This window comes from Budorcas taxicolor, chromosome 1 (assembly GCF_023091745.1).
Source record: "Budorcas taxicolor isolate Tak-1 chromosome 1, Takin1.1, whole genome shotgun sequence".
Taxonomy (NCBI): Eukaryota; Metazoa; Chordata; class Mammalia; order Artiodactyla; family Bovidae; genus Budorcas; species Budorcas taxicolor.
Window position 1 is genome coordinate 134,880,100 of NC_068910.1, and position 20,969 is coordinate 134,901,068.

At 36.2% G+C, this 20,969-nt stretch overlaps 1 protein-coding gene across 1 annotated transcript in view; it reads right to left on the reverse strand.

Moving 5' to 3' along the window:
• The window catches only part of FYTTD1 (forty-two-three domain containing 1), a 31,389-nt gene extending 11,245 nt beyond the window's left edge, over window positions 1-20,144 (reverse strand). Inside the window, exons 1-4 of the mRNA XM_052637189.1 lie at window positions 19,982-20,144; window positions 15,488-15,616; window positions 7,394-7,542; window positions 1,010-1,122 (exon numbers count right to left, since the gene is read on the reverse strand). Of these exons, the coding sequence (XP_052493149.1) occupies window positions 1,010-1,122; window positions 7,394-7,542; window positions 15,488-15,616; window positions 19,982-20,087 (497 nt within the window). The 5' untranslated portion in view covers window positions 20,088-20,144. The remainder of the gene's footprint in view (window positions 1-1,009; window positions 1,123-7,393; window positions 7,543-15,487; window positions 15,617-19,981) is intronic.
• Window positions 20,145-20,969: the final 825 nt, after the last annotated feature.

Genomic DNA, 20,969 nt, shown 5'->3' on the forward strand with positions numbered 1-20,969 from the left:
CAGAGGTACCATAATAGTAGGTCACATTTTAAACAACTGTCTTTTTAACATTTTAAATATCCTTAATTGGTAAAATACATGTAAAGTTTACCGCTTCGGCCAGTTCGGTGGCATTCAGTGCATTCACGTGGTCATACCACCACCACCACCATTTCCAGAAACATTCACCTTCACAGACTAAACCTGTTCCCCTTCCAACTCACTGCCCACCTCCGCCCAGCCCCTGGCCCCCACTCCTCCGCTGCCTGTCTCTGTGAATCTAACTGCTCTGGGGACCTCGCAGGAGTGGAATCACAGGACATACCCTTTTTAATTTAATATCAAAATAATTTCAGCTAGGGACTTCCCTGGTGGTCCAGCGGTTGAGAATCCACCTTTCAATGCAGGGGACACAGGTTCAATCCCTGATCAAAGAACTAAGATCCACATACTCCATGGTAACTAAGCCTGTACACCACAACTACCGAACCCACATGCCACAACTAGAGAGAAGCCCACCCACCACAATCAATGAGTGATCTTGCATGCTACAACTAAGACTGGACATAGACAAATAAATAATTTAAGCTTAAGAAGTATTCATGAAAAATCCTTTCAGGTTTGCTTTTCCCACAAATAACATACACTATTCTGTTAAGAGCCACTGAGACTATGTAACAAATTCAGCTTTCAAAATTGTGAATAATACTGGCTGAGGTGTTTTTACCAAAACAATCATCTTTTGCAGTTTTTTTCTATATGTCAAGAGAAACAAAGAAACAGAGTGATGTTTTTCTTAAGAAGTCTATAATTAGTTAAATTCATCAATAACACTGGTTCTAAGAAATAAGGAAGCTGTAACTAAATGCTTCCATACTGAGGGTTCAAACAGACATACCAAGTATCTGTCTCGAAAATGACCAGACAACTACAACATCACTGCAAATTCATTGCTTTGAACTCTCAGTATAAGAAGTCCACCTTTATTTATGAAGGATAACATAATACTGTCTTATATTTGAGTACTTACTTTCTATTTAACTGGTTAGGTCTCTTGAGAGCTGCAACTGGTTTTCTCTGCACTTCATTTTGTCTCAGAAGGTTTGCCTTCCTTTTTAATGCTGGAAAATACCGTTCTATATTCTTTTAGAAAGCAAGAAACTATGTTAATTAGATTGCTTCATGCTCTATAACCTACTATGTATAAACATTTCTGAAGCAGAATGGACAGGGACTGACCACTACTTAGATGTACAGATCAGAGAGGCAAAGAAGCTAAAACAACTTGAATATTTCCAGTCTAAGTGACCAAAAAGATAACCACATTATACTTAAAATACTTGCAACAAAAGAAGAATTCAAACAGAAGAAGGAATTTTTTCTGTTTTGGTTATGTTCAGTTTGAGATACTCTGAGGGATACACAGGTGATGAGGAAACATGGCTTTGGAACTCAAGAGAAGAATCAAGAGAGCCTGAAATGAAAATTTGGAAATCTTTCATATAAATATGATTTTGATATCAAGTGAAGGTGTAAGAGAGCCAAATTTCTGATGCAGGTGCAGCACCATTGTGCTAGCCAAGCAATCCCTGATGATTTCCTTGACCTTGACTGGACTAAAGTTAACCTTTAGGTCAGAGGAGAAGTGGAACAGATATGTTATCTCTCCTTTGTCTTTTGCTCTCTTAGAGGGTCGTGAGCAGTGTGGCTTGTGCTTCTATGATTCTAGTGTTTTTACTGAATTTGTGTTTTAAGCTTTGTTTGGTGTCTATTTGTTTCTATGAGATGTCTAAAGACTTTTGTGGGAACAAAGTGTATTACAGTGTGCTCACAATCACTCTTTCCCTCCAGCATTTAGAGTCAGTCTTCCTTTTAATTTGCTCCCTCCCAGGACCCCTGCAAATAGTCACTTGTCAGGGCATCCACCAAGTTTAAAAAGACTGGTTAATTTCCGGACATGACTCAGACTCAGCAGAGGCATAACTTGAGCTGTTTCACAACAGGCTCTTAGACCCCTTGCAAATAGGTTTCTCTGAAATCTATCTTAACAACTAAAGACTGAATTCCTGCAGTGGGCACAGCTTAAACTCAAGTTGAGAATTCCATTATATAAAGAATTTGACAAGTTACAAAATGTTTAGAGCAGCTCTGTCTCTTGAGGGCATTCAACAAATATCTATCAGGTATCTATAATGGGAGAAGTATAATATTAGTCAGATATACAAAGATATCTAAGTATAGTCCTCATCTTCAAGTAATCTAGTCTAAGAGACAGATGCATATTAATGGGTAATTATAATATACTGTGGTAAGTTATGTAATAGGAGGATATGTGAAGTACAGTAATAACATTATAACACAGAGAGAGATTTGCATATGCACAAAGAGAAAGGAGATATGAAAGAGGCAACTATGACTTTAGATTCTTGGAATGTCGAGGTATGTTTATGGTAGAGAGGAGGGGGTGAAGATAATGGTGTGGAATGTAGGTTTAAAGGTGGACATAGGCCAAATACAAACACTGCATTCCATGCTAAATAAAATGAACAATTTAGAATCCTTGAAAGATTTAAAACGTATTATGTGATGTAAATCAGAGAAAGACAAATATATGGTATCATTTATATGTGGAATATACAAAAATGATATATATGAACTTATTTACAAAACAGAAATGGGCTCACAGACATAGAAAACAAACTTATGGTTATCAAATGGATAGCAAGTAAGGGGAAGAGAGATAAATGAAGAGTTTGGGATTAATATATACACACTACAATATATAAAAAAGATAAGAAACATGGATCTACTGTATGGCACAAGGAATTATAGTCAATATCTTATAATAACCTATAATGAAAAATAATCTGAAAACATATATCTGAATCACCTGCTACACCTGAAATTAATATATTATAAATTAACTATATATCAATACAAATAGTTTTAAAAAAAAGAGAGCTAATTTCCAAAACGTGTGAGAAGGAAAAAAGGGAGGTTGTGGTAGCAAAGAAACCTGAGTAGAAAAATAGAAATTAAAAAAACTCAATGTCACAGAATATTAGCACATGAAATGTCCATTTTTTCTCTCTCCACATAAATTCAGTCCATCATTAAAGCCTAATTCAGGCTTCCATATTTTCCATGAAGGCTTTTCAAAAGTCTTTGACAATATGAACTGTATCTTTTACTTAATCTAGATTCCCTTGTATTTTAAAAATATGAGAAGTATCCCAAAGATACAGATTAAAAAACACAGAAATTACAATAATCTTCATTTTCATGAATATTTAGAAAAGAAGTAAATGTAAAAGCAGGAATAAAGAATATCAACCATACATAAGAAATGCTATGAAATCAGACTAATGATAGCCCATTCTGAGCTTAATATTTTGTCTTTAATAAAAACACCAAAGACCATTTAATAGGTAAATGTAAAAGTTCCTTCTATAATATTACTGTCACATGTCATTTTCCTTCAAAATACCTGCCATATTATAATCATTTAGTTATCTGTGTGATAAATTATTTAATATTTATTTGAGTTCTCCATGAGGACAGGGATTTTAATACAGAATCCCTTGCATCTAGGACATACTGAGTATTCAGTCAACATGAATTAAATGATGAATACATGGTCAAGAACTGTCAACAGTCCAATAATGTATTGGGAATTTGTGTTCATGAATCTAAGGTTTGTATATGTGTACAAAAGTGTTTACAAAGCAGTAAGTTTTCTCTAAAGAATTCTGATATAAAAAATTATTCCTTGAGGGAAAGAAATTAAGGTAGTCTATTTAAATGTTGTTCTATTAAAGTAGTATTTTATTACTTAAGTATTAAAGTAATAAAATTTTAAGTGTACAGTTTGATGAATTTGGGTAACTACATGTAGTCATGTAATCACTTCATAACCAAGATATAAAACAGTACCCTTAACCTTAAATGTTTCCTTATGCCCCCTGCAATTTCCTTCCCTCACATGACTCTAACACCAGGCAATGACTGATCTGTCACTATAGTTAGTTCAGCCTTTTATACAACTTCAAAGAAACAGGATCATAGTACACAGTATCTTGTGTTTGAATTCTTCTGCTCAGCATGATGTTTTGAGATGTATCCACACTGTCTTGCACATTAACATTTATTCCTATTTTACTGTTGAATTCCACAGTATGAAGATAAGGTATTTATAAACTATCAAAATCAGACAAATGATCAAAACTACCCATTAGCAGAAAATAACTACTAATTGTGCAGTTATTTTTTTAAGTTTACAGAAGTACTAAATAGTTTAGTACTATTACAGTCCAGTTAAAAGTTCTACAAAACATAGCATACCCTCAGTTTTAGGAAATTGTGAATCTAAAAGGAAAATGTTATAGAACTGACACTGACAAGGTAATAAATTCCAGTCGAAAAATTCCTTAAGAACTTTCACTTGGCAGATACTTAAAGCTTTCTCTAAACAAAAGAAAAAAATTCATTCTTAGAGATGTTCATTCCCCTCATAGCACAGTCATTTGCTAGTCATAGCACATCCCACTTACTAATTCACTTAATCTGTAAGAAAATGTACATTTTTATTGAAATAAAACCTTACTATTTCATATAAACTGTGGAAAGGAAGAGATAAAGTAACAAAATGTCTAATTACGGTCAGGAATTTTTTTTAAGGTATAAAATTTCAAAGTATATTAAAGTATTTGGGTAATTCATTTAATGACTATAAAAGGATGGTATAAGTTATTTATAGGTAAAAAGAAATTTTGTAAATTGCTAGAAAATGATCTGCTTCACAAGTACTATAGTCATTCCTATTCAGATATTAATCTACATTCAGGTTGAGAGAAAGGTTAAGAAACAGAAAATTTCAAACCATACCTTTTCTAAAATCATTCAGTCTTTGAATAAAAATATCTTACCATTCAGTACATTATTCTATAATTTATAGAGCTTGTAAGTATTCTATAATTTAACACTTTCAATTTTTACTACTTTTAAACAACTCAAAAGACTATACCACATGTTGTAATCTAAAATTTCTACTGGAGCAAGTTCTGTGATAAAGTTTTAGAGACAGCTGTTGGTGATAGCAGAACTGAAAAGTTAAGGTGTAAAGAGAGTTGTGGTTAACCAGAATACATTCTTAAGATATTTTAAGAAATGATTCATGTCCTGAATTTTTAAATTAAAATATGCATTACTTTCATAATCAGAGAAACCAAACAGGTTAAAAAACAGAAGAGTAGAACATTAAATTCCTTGGTGGCTCAGACTTACTAAATATAAGAAATTAAAGAAAAACCATGTGTGAAACTATTTTAAGTAATGCTTTATTTAGCCAATTCAAAATTTACTCCATTGAGATGTAAATAAAAGGTCAATTAAGATTTGAAAAGTAGTTAATTTACAGTGGGTAAATAAATATAACTCTAATTAAAAATATAAACTAGAGCAAACAGTTATCCACCCAAGAGAAATGAAAACCTGTGTCCCTACATACTTACAGGGATGTAAGCAACATTATTTACAATACCCAAAATAATGAAAACAATGAAAATGTTGTCCAACAACTGGTGAATGGATAAACAAAACACAGAATATCCATATGATGGAATATTATTCAATAATAAAAAGAGATAAAGTACTGAGACTTGCTACAACATGATAAACCTCAAAAGTACACAGCTAACTGCCAGCCCACCTACTACTGTATGATTCCATTTATAGGGATACCTTGGAGTTACTGGGGATTTTGTTCCAGACCACTGCAGTAAAATAAATACCACAATAAACTTAGTCACAAGAATTTTTGGTTTCCCAGTACATATAAAAATTATATTTACACTATAATGTAGTCTTTAAGTGTGCCACAGTATTATCCCTAAAAAAAGAATGTACATACCTTACTTTAAAAATACTTTATGCTAAAAAAATGCTAACCATCATCTTCATCTTCTGTGAGTTTTGATCTTTTTTCAATAGTACCATCAAAAATTACGGATCACCATAACAAATACAATGATGAAAGAGTTTAAAATATTGTGAGAATCACCAAAATGTGACACAGAGACAGAAACCGAGCAAAGGCTGTTGAAAATAAGGCACCAACTGACTTGCTCAATGCAGAGTTGCCACAAATCTTCAATTTGTAAAAACCGCAGTATCTGTGAAGCATAATAAAGTGAAGTGTAATAAAACAAGGTATGCCTGTATATGAAATGTGTGGGAAAGGCAAATTTATAATATATTTACAGCAAGTAGATTAGTGTTTGCTTGGGGGCATATGATGGGGTATGACTGTGAATGGACATGAGATTTCTCTTTAGAGTGATAGAAATGTTTTTCTAAAATTAATTATTGTGATGATTGTTCAACTCTAAATTTTCTAAAATTCACTGAACTGTACACTTAAATTAATTTTATAGTATAAAATTATACATCAATAACCTATTAAAAACTGCCGATACACATCTGTTAAAAACTGTATACACACACGGGGGCACGTGCACAAGGAAAGTCAAGAACCTATAAAAAAAAGTTCATATTTGATAATGTGGAAGTTTAGCTATTCTTCATGAATGACAATCATTTTTATTTAATTATTAAATTTTTTATATAAGCCCCAACTGCTGCTGCTGCTAAGTACTTCAGTCGTGTCCGACTCTGTGCAACCCCATAGACGGCAGCCCACCAGGCTCCCCCGTCCCTGGGATTCTCCAGGCAAGGATACTGGAGTGGGTTGCCATTTCCTTCTCCAATGCGTGAAAGTGAAAAGTGAAAGTGAAGTCGCTCAGTTGTGTCTGACCCTCAGCGACCCCATGGACTGCAGCCTTCCAGGCTCCTCCGTCCGTGAGATTTTCCAGGCAAGAGTACTGGAGTAGGGTGCCATTGCCTTCTCCAATATAAGCCCCAAAGTACTACATTAAAAAAACAAAATATTCAAATAAAATGTTCTCTCAAGCTCATTCACAAAAATATTAGTACAAATAAAAGTTTCTTTTTTTTTCCTTAGTTGAAATATAGTTGATTTACATATTGCATTAGTTTCAGGTGTACAGCAAAATAATTTAGTTGTAAATATATATATATTTTCAGATTACTTTTTATTATAAGATACTGAATATAGTTTCCTGTGATATACAGTAAATCTTTGTTGCTTATCCATTTTATGTATAGTAGCTCGTATCTGTTAATCCCATACTAATTCATCCCTCCTCCCCCCATTCCCTTTGGTAACTGAAAGTTTGTTTCCTACGTCTATGAAATTTTATTAAATTTTTATATAATTATTAAATTTTTTATATAAGCCCCAACTGCTGCTGCTGCTAAGTCACTTCAGTCATGTCCTGTTTTGAATACAGATTCATTTGTCCCAGAGTTTCTGATTCAGGATTAACTGTCATCCTACCTTGTCACTTAGAGGTGGTCGATTCATAGGACTAATTCCTTTTCGAATTCCAGTTGCTTTCCTAGCTGCAAGGCCAGTGATAACTCCATAAGGACGTCTCTTCCCAGGCATCACTCTTCCTCTACGGCTCAGACTATTCTTACCAAAACCTGTAGGAGAAGAGGAAAAAACAATCTCAGAATCAATTGAATGGCACACAGGTCACAAGATACTGTATTTCTTAAGCAGGGTGGAGAACATGAAAGTTTTTCATTTATTATTATATAATACTTCTTTTATTATATTTTATAAGCTGCACTGAAAAGGGTTCTGCTGCTGGTAATGGACTGCAAAGGACTAGAGGATTCTCACATTTCCTCCTAGCTATCTCTCTTCAGAATTACTCTCAACAAAGAGAACAGTCTCAACTTTCCCTGGGCAGCTGCTATCCACATATGCTTATTGAGTACTTGAAATATGACTAATTTGAACTGAGATGTAACAAAGAAAATATATTTCATTAATAATTTCATATTAATCATACATTATTAAAGTATCTCAGATGTACTGGGTTAAATAAAATACATTATTAACAGGTGCCTCACACTTTACTTGTTTGGTGGCACTGATGAGTGGAATCACTATCTCCTGTTTACTTACTATGCTGCAATCTGGGTTCTTTGTTTTCAGTCTTACTCTATTCCAACTGCTTTTGCTAAATCTGCAATAAACTCCAATGAGTATTTTAATCTCTGCAGCACATGACATTACTGACTTCACTCTTCCATTATATATCTTATCTATTTAAACACTCATTTTCTAATTATGAAATAGTAAACATGTTCAACTGCAGAAATCTTAAAAATATATAAAGTATAAATAACAATATAAAAGTCACCACCATTATTAGGTCACCACTTAGAGATAACAACTATGAACATTTTACATTTTTCTAGTATTTTACTTATACATATATATTTCAAGTTAACACCTGTAGATTCAACTGTTTTTAAGCAACACAAAAGACAATTTTGTAGTATCGTGGGCCCAGAAAGCAGGCCAAGTCAATCTTCCAGCAAGCATATTTCACACCCAAAATACTACTTTGTAGTCTATGTTAACACTGTATTGTGAATATTGTGAATTACACTAGGTAACAACTGTGATATTGGCCATCCTTAATTCTAATGTCTTTAATATTCACACTGAACCATTTCAGTTACTTCTAGAATTACTCTACCATAAATAACATTACAATAACACTATAGATAACACATTTTTATACACATCCATGATCATTTCTTCAATATATAAATTTCCAAAGGTCAAAATGCTGTATCGAAGAGTAAAGCAAATTCTTAAGGATTTTGATTATTTTGGTGAAAAATCTCCTCCAGAATGACTGTATTTATGTATATTTCCAGGAACATAAGGGTGCCCATTTTTCCACATCATTGACTACTTTGACTATTATTCTTTTTAATCTTTATCACTTTATGTTTGAAATAAAAAAAAAATCTCATCACATTTGGTAGTTTACTAGCAATAATGAACACTTTCCATGTTTTTTTTTTTTTTGTAAAATCTTTCATTCCCAAACTGCCATGTTCATAATCAGTCTTTCAGGATCAAGGTCTAATTTTCTTTGATGCTCCGATATAAGAATTACTTTAAATTTATAACTAATTTTTCAAGGATTGATATCTTTACAATATTCAGGAATGTGCTCTCTTTCCACTCATTCTTCTTTGGTCACTAAATTGGCACAGTAAAGTTTCAAGCTTTTTCCCCTATAGGTCCTGTACAGTTCTAATTAAATTTATTACAGGTATTTCATATGTTATTAATCTCAAAAAAGATCTCTATTAATAATTTTCATATTGTCATTCCTGGGATTACAGAAAGCTACTGAGGTTTCAATGAATAGCTTCTAATGAGCTATCTCACTGAATTCACTTATTAGTTCTAATAGTTTTTCAAATTATTTTCTTGGGATTTCTGAGTGACAATCATATTACTCACAAATAATACTATCTTCTTCCTTCCAATAATTACACCTCGAATTCTTTTACTTCTTAATGCAATGGCCAGAAATTCCAGAGGACTATGCTAAGTAACAACTGTGATATTGGCTATTCTTAATTCTAATTTGTGGGGGAATGTCTTTAGAATGGAATCCTGCGTAATAATATACACCTTCAATGTGGTAACAGGTCTAACAACTTGCTTCACAGTCAAACTAAACTTAAAATAGTTTACTGTAGGATTTCTCAGGACTAACGTGTGTGATCAATCTCTTAAGTCATAATCATGTATATATGTCATTCTCAAATATCTAATTCCATAATGCTTTTTTGGGGTATACCAATTTTGAGACCAGAATTCAACAAGGCAGTTAGGAAAACCTGTTATGATGGTTGAACCATTTATGAATTTATTGCCTTTACTGCCCTACTTCTGTTACTGGAACATGTCTCTTACCAGTTGGCTTAATATTAGGCTTTGTCAGCAGAGGGCGCTGCAGGGACTCTAGAAGCTTTTCTTTCAAGTTCTAGTGTGCAACTTAAGGTTTGTTTCTGTGGCACAGGACAGTCAGTGGCAATCATTATCCCTTCCCCTCAAGCGAAGACTAGGTGAGGTAAGAGAGGCGCCTAAGGCACAAAATTTGAGAATGAATGACACCTTAAATTTTAGGCCCAAGGTATCTATCTAGATCTAGTCCTAGGTATCACTCTAATTCTGACCCTGCTCATCCTCCAGTAAATTACAGCCCCCTCATCCCTACAGATCACTTCCCCGTGGATTCTATCTGCATGGCAACTCCGTATGGTAGGGAATTCATGTAGATTTGTTCCTTTTTTGGGTGCTCTGCCTTAGGACTAAAAGTAACGATCTTATTACTTTTATAATCATCAAAAAAGCAATAGAGATACAACTTTTTAAAATATTAAGATCAAATTGTTGCTACTCTATGTGTGATTTCCTTCTAGAATTGCAACCAAATGAAAATCAAGCATGTTGGGGAAGTCTCTAGTTCAAACTAAATCTGTAACAACTTGCTATTTTTATTTGTATTAAATAATGAAGGATCTATTACTGTGCTAGGCACTGTTCTGAGCACTTTAAATGAGAACTTGATGAAGCTGATGCTAACATCTCAATTTTGCAAGTAAAATGAGGCAAAGAATAGTGACTACCCAGAGGTCATAGTTTGAAAATGGCAGAGCCAGGATCTAAGTGCAAGTTTCTGCGGCTCGAAAAATTGAACACTTTTCCAAACAATTAAAGAATAACAAAAGGCAGAATATAATCTGGTACATTTCCAAAGAGAAAAAAAACAGCTATGACAGAAAAGGCAGGCAGGAAGTGAAGAGGAACTAAAAAGCCTCTTGATAAAAGTGAAAGAGGAGAGTGAAAAAGTTGCTTTAAAGCTCAACATTCAGAAAACGAAGATCATGGCATCTGGTCCCATCACTTCATGGGAAATAGATAGGGCAACAGTGGAAACAGTGTCAGACTTTATTTTTGGGGGCTCCAAAATCACTGCAGATGGTGACTGCAGCCAACCTAGATAGCATATTGAAAAGCAGAGACATTACTTTGCCAACCAAGGTCCATCTAGTCAAGGCTATGGTTTTTCCTGTGGTCATGTATGGATGTGAGAGTTGGACTGTGAAGAAAGCTGAGCGCTGAAGAATTGATGCTTTTGAATTGTGGTGTTGTAGAAGACTCTTGAGAGTCCCTTGGACTGCAAGGAGATCCAACCAGTCCCTTCTGAAGATCAGCCCTGGGTATTCTTTGGAGGGAATGATGTTAAAGCTGAAACTCCAGTACTTTGGCCACCTCATGCGAAGAGTTGACTCACTGGAAAAGACTCTGATGCTGGGAGGGATTGGGGGCAGGAGGAGAAGGGGACAACAGAGGATGAGATGGCTAGATGGCATCACTGACTCAATGGACGTGAGTCTGAGTGAACTCCGGGAGTTGGTGATGGACAGGGAGGCCTGGCGTGCTGCGATTCATGGAGTCACAAAGAGTCGGACACGACCGAGCAACTGAACTGAACTGAACCGAGCTAGCTACAAAACACAAACGATGTGAATAAGGAATAAGGCAAACAGTGACAAGTACAATACAAAGACATAAGCAAGCACAGTGTACTAAGAATCTAGAGAAAAGGATAAGAAGTGAATGAGGTGGTAGGCACAAATAAGAGGGCTCTAAGTGGGGATAAAGACTATACTTGAACAGGAATTGAGGGGGTCATGGAATTCATGATTATATATCAGTCTTGAAGCAGTATCTTATACTGAATGGAAGACAGAAGACAGTGAAACCATTCTGGATGCTACTGCACTAAAACATAACATAATAAGGGACTGGGAGAGGAACAGGGAAATCTGAATGTATTCCAAAAGAATGAGTGAATTAGCAGAACAAAGAGGAAGTTTAAAGAGAGCAGGAATCCATTATTATACCGAAGTTTGAGGCTTAGATGAGAAATACTCATGAAAAAAATCTCATGAACAAGAATAAAAAGAGGTGGAGAAGGAAGGATTGGGAATTTGGGATTAGCAGATACAAACTAGTACATATAGGATGGATAAACAACAAGGTACACTACTATATAGCACAGGGAACTATATTCAATATCCTGGGATAAACCATAATAGAAAAGAATATGAAAAATAATATATATAAATATATATATATCACTGAGTCACTTTCCTGTACAGAAGAAATTAATACAATATTGTAAAACAACTATACTTCAATAAAATTTAAAAAAACACACAAATAAAAGGAAATTCTATTCCTAGGTGCTTTCTGGCTATTATAGTCACTGTTCCCATTTTCATCACCCTTTCTTTCTACAATCTGTTATTTATCAACGGCTTCTCCAGTACCTTCTAACAAGCCTAGATCATCCCTTTCTTCTTCCTTTTCTACCTTTGAACAAACTTCACTAGCTCTATCTCAGTTTTAGCAACAGTTCTATTTTTCACCCTTTCATTGTCATGTTTCGTGCAATAGTCTTTTCTCAGTTTTCATTCATTTAGCCCCTTTATAAAGTTCTCTTGTCTTTCCAGAGTACCTTCATTCTCATTACTTCAACTACTACCTCTGTGAAGATCCTTCCACATTTTAAGCTTCACCAGAGCAGCAGTTGAACACTAGTCTTGTGTTAGAGGGACATACGGAACTTCAAAAATACCCAGATCCTACTTCTGCAGATTCTGGTTCAGTAGCAATGGAGTGCAGCCAGACTATCAGCCTAATTTATAAAGCTCCACAGGTTCAACTAATGTTGAGAACTAAAACTAAACATAGGAATTTTCATCTTTCTTTTGTATCTACAGCCCAATTCCTTCATGAATTTCTTTCACAGACACATCCTGTTGCTTAATTTCTGCAGTCAGATCACTTACATGAAGATTTGAGGGATTTTCTAGAAAATATCGTATCACAAAGTGTATGCAATCATATTACTGGCTCCTTTTCAAATCAGCACACAAACTTTTCCCTGCCTCTTCTACATCTAAAAGAGACAGCATTCTCAACCTTTTTGGTCTCAGGACCTCTTCATACTCTTAAAAAATTACTGAGGACCCCAAAGGGCTTTTCTTTTCATGAGTTTATGTTTACTGATATTTAGCATACTATAAGGGTGGTATGCTGTTGGCTCAGTGGTAAAGAATCCGCCTGCCAATGCAGGAGATGAGGGCTCAATCCGTGGGTCTGGAAGATAGCCTGGAAAAGGAAATTGCAAACGGCTCTAGTATTCTCGCCTGGGAACTCCCATAGACAGAGGAGCTTGGTGGGATACAGTCCATGGAGTTGCAAAACTCTTGGGGACTAAAAATAACAACAAGCCATACTACAAATGAAAACATTTAGTAACGATGCAATTTTAAAGTTCACTAAATGTAGGGCAAAAAACATTTTTTAATGAAAAACAACTATTATTTTCCTAAACAAAAATATTTAATAAGAAGAGAAGCACTGATTTGCATTTTTGCAAATCTTTTTACTATGTGGCTTAATAGGAAATTTTCTGTTTCTGCATCCAATCTGTTTGATCACATGCTGTGTAGATTTTGGAAAAGTCCACTGTACATTCATGAGAGAATAAGACTGAAAACAATTACTGTCTTACTATTATTATAGAAATAACTTTGACTGTTTACACCCCTTGAGTCCTGGGGATTCCCTAGGATCTCTGGACAACACTTTGATAATCGCTGTTGTATAGTATTCCATCCTTGAAGAACATTTAGGTTGTTTGTACAAATATGCATTGAGTGACTAAATTACATTTCAGGAATAGAATTGTGAAAACTTTATTCTCTTATGTGTTCAGTCATCAAAAATAAATGATTATTTGGTAAGGGCTCTCTGCTTATTCTGTTACCTCAACCTAACATTCTCACTGCCATTACAATGTGGAAATCTGAACTTATCCAAACCAATCAGAGCTTAAGAAAATCCCATATCTCTCTGAACATTCAGTGACAGGAGCAGCTGTTCTATTTTAGGCCCTGTCACATGGAAGTGGAGAACATACAAGCACAAATTCAATCTTAAAAGATCCTAAGGCACTTGCAGATCTTTAGCTCAACGCTGAGATCATAATCTCTGTAAAAGGAAAGCTTTTCTGATCCTTCATGAAGGAGATCCTATTTCACCTTATTGATTAAATTACCACCGATTACCTTAGCACAAAATGCCTATCTAAAATCCTATACTACTATCAGAATTTCTCTTATGATATTTCTCAACTCAAGTGTTTTTCACCTTATCGCGTCACCAGAAGTTCCTTGAAGTAAAAGACTGTGTCTTTACAAACCCAAACAAGCTGGTCAGTTCAGAGTATTTATCAGGTATTTAACAAATGATTAACATAAACAAATGTATTTCTGGCTTCTATGAACTCTAAAATTATGTTAATATAAATCATACTTAAATATGTATGTTGAGTAACATTTATAAAGAAACCTCGAAATATAAATCACTGGAATTAAATATTAATTTTCTATAGCTAAATACCTGTCACAAGATTTATTCTCTTGAGTCCAGCTATCCAAGAAAATTATTAGGGAAGAATAAATTTTTCTGTACCGTCTAATTTTAGTTACAGGTATATGTTGAGGATATGTTGGCATATCAGTTGTTAAACGTAGGATTAATGATGTTCAATCTATTGGAGATTACTTGTTATTTTTTTTTTAACATATAGGACAAAAATCAACTTAGGAATTAGTTTATCAAACTTTTTTCACATGCGTAAAAAAGATCTTGAGTTTTAAAAATCTGAACAAATGTTTATTCTAAAATGCTGATGTAATTGCTAACAAAGTTAATGAGTCACATATAATTAATAGTATTCCCTTACTGCCTTAAGTCCATTTTGGAACAAGATGTTATAAATAAATAAGCTTCTAGATTGCTAAAAATAACTGTATATGTAGAGTTCCAAAATAATAGACCACATCTAAAGCATTCAATTCTGTTTTACCTTTGGAGAATTTAACAAATCTTAAAGATCCTGCATAAGATAAGTAACCTAGAAATAATTTTCTGTGCAAAACAGCAGTCTCCATGTATTTAAAAGATTTTCATATAAGAAAGGTAATTTGTTTCCTATAACTATAGAATTAACAGGAAGGCATGATTTAATTCAAATTAAGAGAATTTTCTAGTAAACAGTGTGTCTCCAATAATGGAATAAGTTATCTTGTGAGGTGGTATGTTCTCCCACTGAATGTATTTAAGCTAAACAGTCATCCATCAGACAGACTAACATCTAACCGTAAAGGAGACTGAGACTTTATGGTATGTAAGATCCTTTACAAATCTTTATCCCTAAAAATAACAAAGACTTTATATACTGAGGTTACTTTAAAATGACTTAATGTTTTTAGGACACACGGTTAATCACCTATTTAAGGAAACCTGAATTGCTACCAGATTATAAGAGTAAACAAAACCCTGAGAGAAGGAAAAACATAAATCACTGATATATTCCCTCCATGTTTTAAATACGTATCAAAGATATAGTATACTATGAACCCATAAATAATTGGCATTTTATTAAAGCTTACTTGCAAAACTTACCAGAATTTTGTTGAATACCCCATCTTACTCTCATCCTGAATTGCCTGGCACCACTTTGCTGAAGTCTTCTATTTAATCTCGGGAAATTCTGCTTCTTTCCTTCCTTTCGATTCAATTTGATGATATCATCTGTGATAGACAAAATGTGATGATTATCTTCATTTTAACTTAATGACTCAATTACTCAGTCTCATTTTCTAGTTGACAGATTTCCTATGTCCCTAACTTCTTTTCTACTTTGGAAGCACTTCCTTAAAAGGATAATAATGCTAAGAATATAAAAGCTCAAATCAGCCAATATATTTGGAGCAGTGAAGAAAAGTTTCATAGGAAAAGCTGAAGTCAAAAGACCAAAACAGAGCTAGTAATTAATGAAAATTTCTATTATTCATAGTATTTCTTTTCCTAATATATGTAAATAAGCAAAACCTGTTTACAAAAATTATCTGTATTTATCTTCTATAAACACAGAAGTCTCCAGTTTTAAAGATGACCACCTTTCAATAAAACCATTGGCAATCAAATAATAAATCATTCATAAACTAAATTTCTAAGTTCATCTCAAGTTAGCAAATCTTTACTGAGTATAAATTATGGTACGATGAATATATGTGGCAGGCTGTGCCACAATAGAAACAAAACTAAAACATGACTACTCTCAATAAATTTAAAATTAGTGAAGGAAACCGACATGTAAATAATGAACACAAAAGACCCATAAGTAAACAAGTACCATAATAAAGGTACAGTACAAAAAGAAAACACTACTGGTTCTCTGCTTGTTTAGCACAGCAATTCAGGGTTACCTTATTTTTCTTTCTACATAGTTCTCTCTTTTTTTTTGGTCATGCCAAGGGGCACATGGGATTGTGGGATTTAATTCCGGGACCAGGGATGGAAACCGTGCCCCAAGTGTAAGCTTGGAGTCCTAACCACTGAACCTCTAGGGAATTCTCTCTGCACTGTTCTAAGTCTCATTATCTCCAAAAACACTTTCAAACTGTCCCAAGGTAATTCACAAACAACACACTGCTCTAATATCACAAAAGAACAATGTGAAGATCAGGAAACTAAATGTACTCCAGATCCTATTTACATATGTTAAAAGGAGATTATTAGCAGACAAAAAATACGCATTTAAAAATATTCAAACAATTTCTCTGAAGTTCCAACTCCAATTCTGAATTGAAACTACAGCAAATAAATCAAATAAACTGAACACTGTCAACACTTCTAAATAAAATTAATGACACTAACAAACCTCAGTTATTTTTTTCCAAATTGCTCTAAATACAAATAATTTAACAACTGTATCAATATAATCATAGTCTTTTCTACAGTCAAAGAAAGATATATAGGGACCTTTTCTCATATAGCACTACTCTATCTCACCCATCTTTCACATTTAAGACTTTAAATTACATTCAAACAGTCATATAAAATAATTCAAATCTCTTCAAGAAGAGATAAATCTTTCAGGTACAAAAAAATTCATCAAAGTTAAAGGCACTCAAAAACAGTTTTTATAAAATACAAAGATTTCACAAATCTCAGAGGCATGAACATGTTAAATTCTCAGTAAGCAGAAAGAAAATATAGTTAGAAAGCCACTACTTTCGAAGCACTACGTTCCTTTAACAAGGTGCTATTTATTCTTCACCAAAAGTCTGAAATCTCAGTCATGAGAGTATTCCCCCTCCAAAATTAATTTGGTCTGGGAACCATAAAACAAGAAACAGTAGAGTATAAATCTGCCTAACTAGGTTGATTTTAAAATAGGGCATTATAGAGTATAAACTAAAAATTAAAAGTAGCAAAGCATATCAAATATAAAATTGTTTTATATTTAAGCATTTTATTATCTAAATCCTCAAGTTAAATGGAGCTACAATGACACAGAAGAGTCTTCCAATCTAAAGAAGAAAATGGCTTTCTCCTAATCAAGGAGAGATAGTAACTGAGTACTGATAAGATGGTTCTTAAAGCATGTATTCATTCAATCTTCACAATAATTCCATGAAGTAACTATTTTAATCCCTATTTTCAAATTAAGAAACTGAGTCACAATGAGGTCAGCTACTGATAACCTTGGTAGATAATTCTATATGAATAGTCACATAAACCTGACAGACCCACAGTTAGAAATAAAACAAAAAATTAAATTCTAAAACCTATGAAAGCCTGATAAAATGGGATATTCATTTTATCAGGAATAAAGTGGGATATTCACAAAACATAATAATTACTTAAAATATGTCTCTTCATCACATCTACATGAAATTCACTTAAAAAAAAAGGCACCTGACAGAATGCTGTATGTTCTTAAGGGAAAAGAGAGACCAAGTTTTAGTTTAGCTATCCATTGCACTTCATCTCTACCTTCAAAGAGAATTATCCCTCAGTTTTCTTCACTTGAACACCCCAATTACCAAAAGAAAATGCATACAAAAAAAATTAGAAACTTAAGAAATGTATTGGTTATGAAAACACACGTTTAACACTTTCTACATCTACAGCATGGTGCTCTGAAATACTGATTCCATCATTAACTTGCTGTACAACTTGGGCAAGTTACTTATTTCTCTATGCCTCAGGTTTTGTAAAACAGAAATAACAATGGCTTATACAGTGTGTGTGTTTGTAAATATGGTGCTTACGGTGTACCAGGTACTGTTCTGAGCAGTTTACCCATGCCTATTGACTGTTTTAACATTTATAGCAACCCTCTGAGGGGGGCCTCAGCTTTTCACAGATGAGGCACTAAGAAGCAATTTGCCCAAGATCAAATGGTTAATAAGCAGCAGAGACAGGATTTGAACTGAGACAGTTTGGGATTCCAGATTCCATGCTCTTTATCAAGCAGTTATATACCTTATAGGGTTATCACTGGGATAATTTAACACATATAAAAACGCTTAGTCCTGTGCCTGGCAGGCAGTAGCACTCAATAAATATCTACTATACTTTTCCTTGGCCTTAGTTCAAAAGATGCCTCATGTCTTTAGAGGTCACTGCTGACTAGCAATAAGGCAAGACTAAGATTTTCTGATGATCTGCTTAATTTATGTCTTGGGTTCTAACTTATGGCAACAACAGAAAGCAAGAGTTCTTGACTTAATGACTAAAAATCTTGCAAAAAAAAGAAACACAACAAAAATGAAATATATCGTCCTTGGAAAAGTTACATTTCTGTATGCCCTGTGCTGTGCTTATTAGTCAGTTGCTCAGTAGTGTCCAACTCTTTGCGACCCCATGGACAGTATCCCGCCAAGCTCCTCTGTCCATGAGGATTTTCCAGGCAAAAATACTGGAGTGGGTTGCCATGCCCTCCTCCAGGGGAATCTTCCCAACCCAGGGATCAAACCCAGGAAGCCCAATGATACTGAAGTGGGTAGCCTATCCCTTCCCCAGGGGATCTTCCCGACCCAGGAATGGAACCGGGGTCTCCTGCATTGCAGGTGGATTCTTTACCAGCTGAGGTACCAGGAAAGCCCCTCTGTATGTCCCAGAACTTTTTAAATATCGGAAAAAATTGTAGGCCTCAGGCAGAGCTAACCATATCTAATGTCATAACCTAAATCCCGATAAAAACAGCATTACTTTTAAACCAACCAAGCCAAACAGACTAGTGCCTCCGTGGTGATAGGTCTGAATTTTTAACTTAATCGCCCATCTTCCTGCTTTTTACCTAGTTGTCACCAAACCACTCCAACTCTTCTAGGTCCTATGCTTTACTTGTCTTCCCATCAATCCACATAAACCATCCTTCGCTTTTCGCTCCGTTTTGTTCTAATTTGCTAACTTGAAGGACTCTGGATGAGGAGAAAGTGTTTTTCTGGGCACCGCCTAATACATCACCACTCCATGAAGTCCTTTCTAAGTATCTTTTCTGTCAAGCGCCCCGCGGTGGCCTTGCCGTCTGCTGCCCGTCAGAAATGGCCAACTCTAGGGGCTTCTTGACGCTTCTCTGCGACGCCAGGCACAGGCCCAAGCGCGCAAAACGTCCAACTAGCCCTTCTCTGGAACCACGGATTTAACCGAACCAGCCCGGCTCTCGAAGAGCTTTCCTTAGAAAGGTTGGCTCCGTCCGATCCGTGCCCTAGCTCCCTCGATAACGCCCACACCGAACACGCCTGCGGTGAAACGCGCGGAGTTTTCCTCACAAAGAGCCGGGGTCACCCGCGAGTGGTGGCGCCCTTCTGAGAGGAAAGAGGGTCCGCACTCCTAGATCCCCCCAAAGTCCCGACCCAAAGCGCCCTCCGCCCCCTCAGACACAGTCCGGCCGAGGGGATCTCCGAGGCCCCCCGACTTGACCCCGACACCTGCGCGCTCTCCCTCGCCCCCAGGTCCCCACCGGCCCTCGCTTGGTTCCGCCCACCCGCAAGAAAACTCCAGCGACAACTGCACCCAACCGCCCCTTCCCCCAACAAACCACGGTATTTGGTTCCACCCACACCTCCTCCCACTCCAACTCGGTCCGACCCGGCTCCTCACCCAAAGACATATCAATTTTGTCCAGGTTTTCATTGCTGCGGGCTTTCGGCGGCGCAGGCGGCGGGGTTGCGGTGGCTCCCATTAACCGGGTACTAAACCGGTTCATGGCTGGAGACGTCGAGCTGGAACAGTCAGACGAGAAGGCCAGAGGCTGAGGCCTGCCACCTCCCACTCACGCACGCAGACTATCCGCACCGCGAGAGCGCGCACGCGTGCTGACGGAGTCCGCGCCCCTCAGAGCGCGTCTGACGGCGGGGGAGGTGGGGACCATAGAGACGAGCGGCCTGCGAGAGTGGCCCCACCCCCTTTCAGGGACTGAGTCCTAGCGCCCCTTGCTGGACAGGAGAAAACATTGCACCCGCCGCTCTGGCTGCTAGTGAGAGCCTCCGTTTTAGCAGTTCGCCTTTCTGCCGGAATTATGCTGGACCGTGAACGCCTCAGAATCACATGCCTTAAATGAGATCATGTTCCTCCGTGCCCTTCGAGTCCCCTCTGCTACAGAAAGGCCCCGTAAGGTTTGGTATACACGAACCTTTCACAGCCCACTGCAATGCAGCCTCAGAGGCAGGGCCGACCCTGCGAGCGTGGATTGCAGAACTGCGCCTCAGCTCCCCTCTCCCTGGTCAGCTCCTCCACCTGCAGCATGCCGAATCGCCACGTCTGGACGCAGAGCAAAGCCCGCACTGATAATCCTTGCGTCACCGTACTAATAAAAGTAAATGCTAACGTTCCCCGTCTCTGTACCACTTCTCAGCCGGCACACTCAAAACATTTTGCACGGTACTAGCTACCTTAAAACCTCACCTTCCCTTGGAAGAGGGGTAAGTACCTCTGCTTATTTGGCTGCATTTTTCTCTAATTCACTTGCGTTGGAAATTGATAGGGGGATTCGATTTCTTTCTAATCATCCCTATGGGAAAACTTCTTAATATTTGATGAACTTCTGCATAAGAACTTTTTTTTCCTATTTACAAAACGTGATATTCCC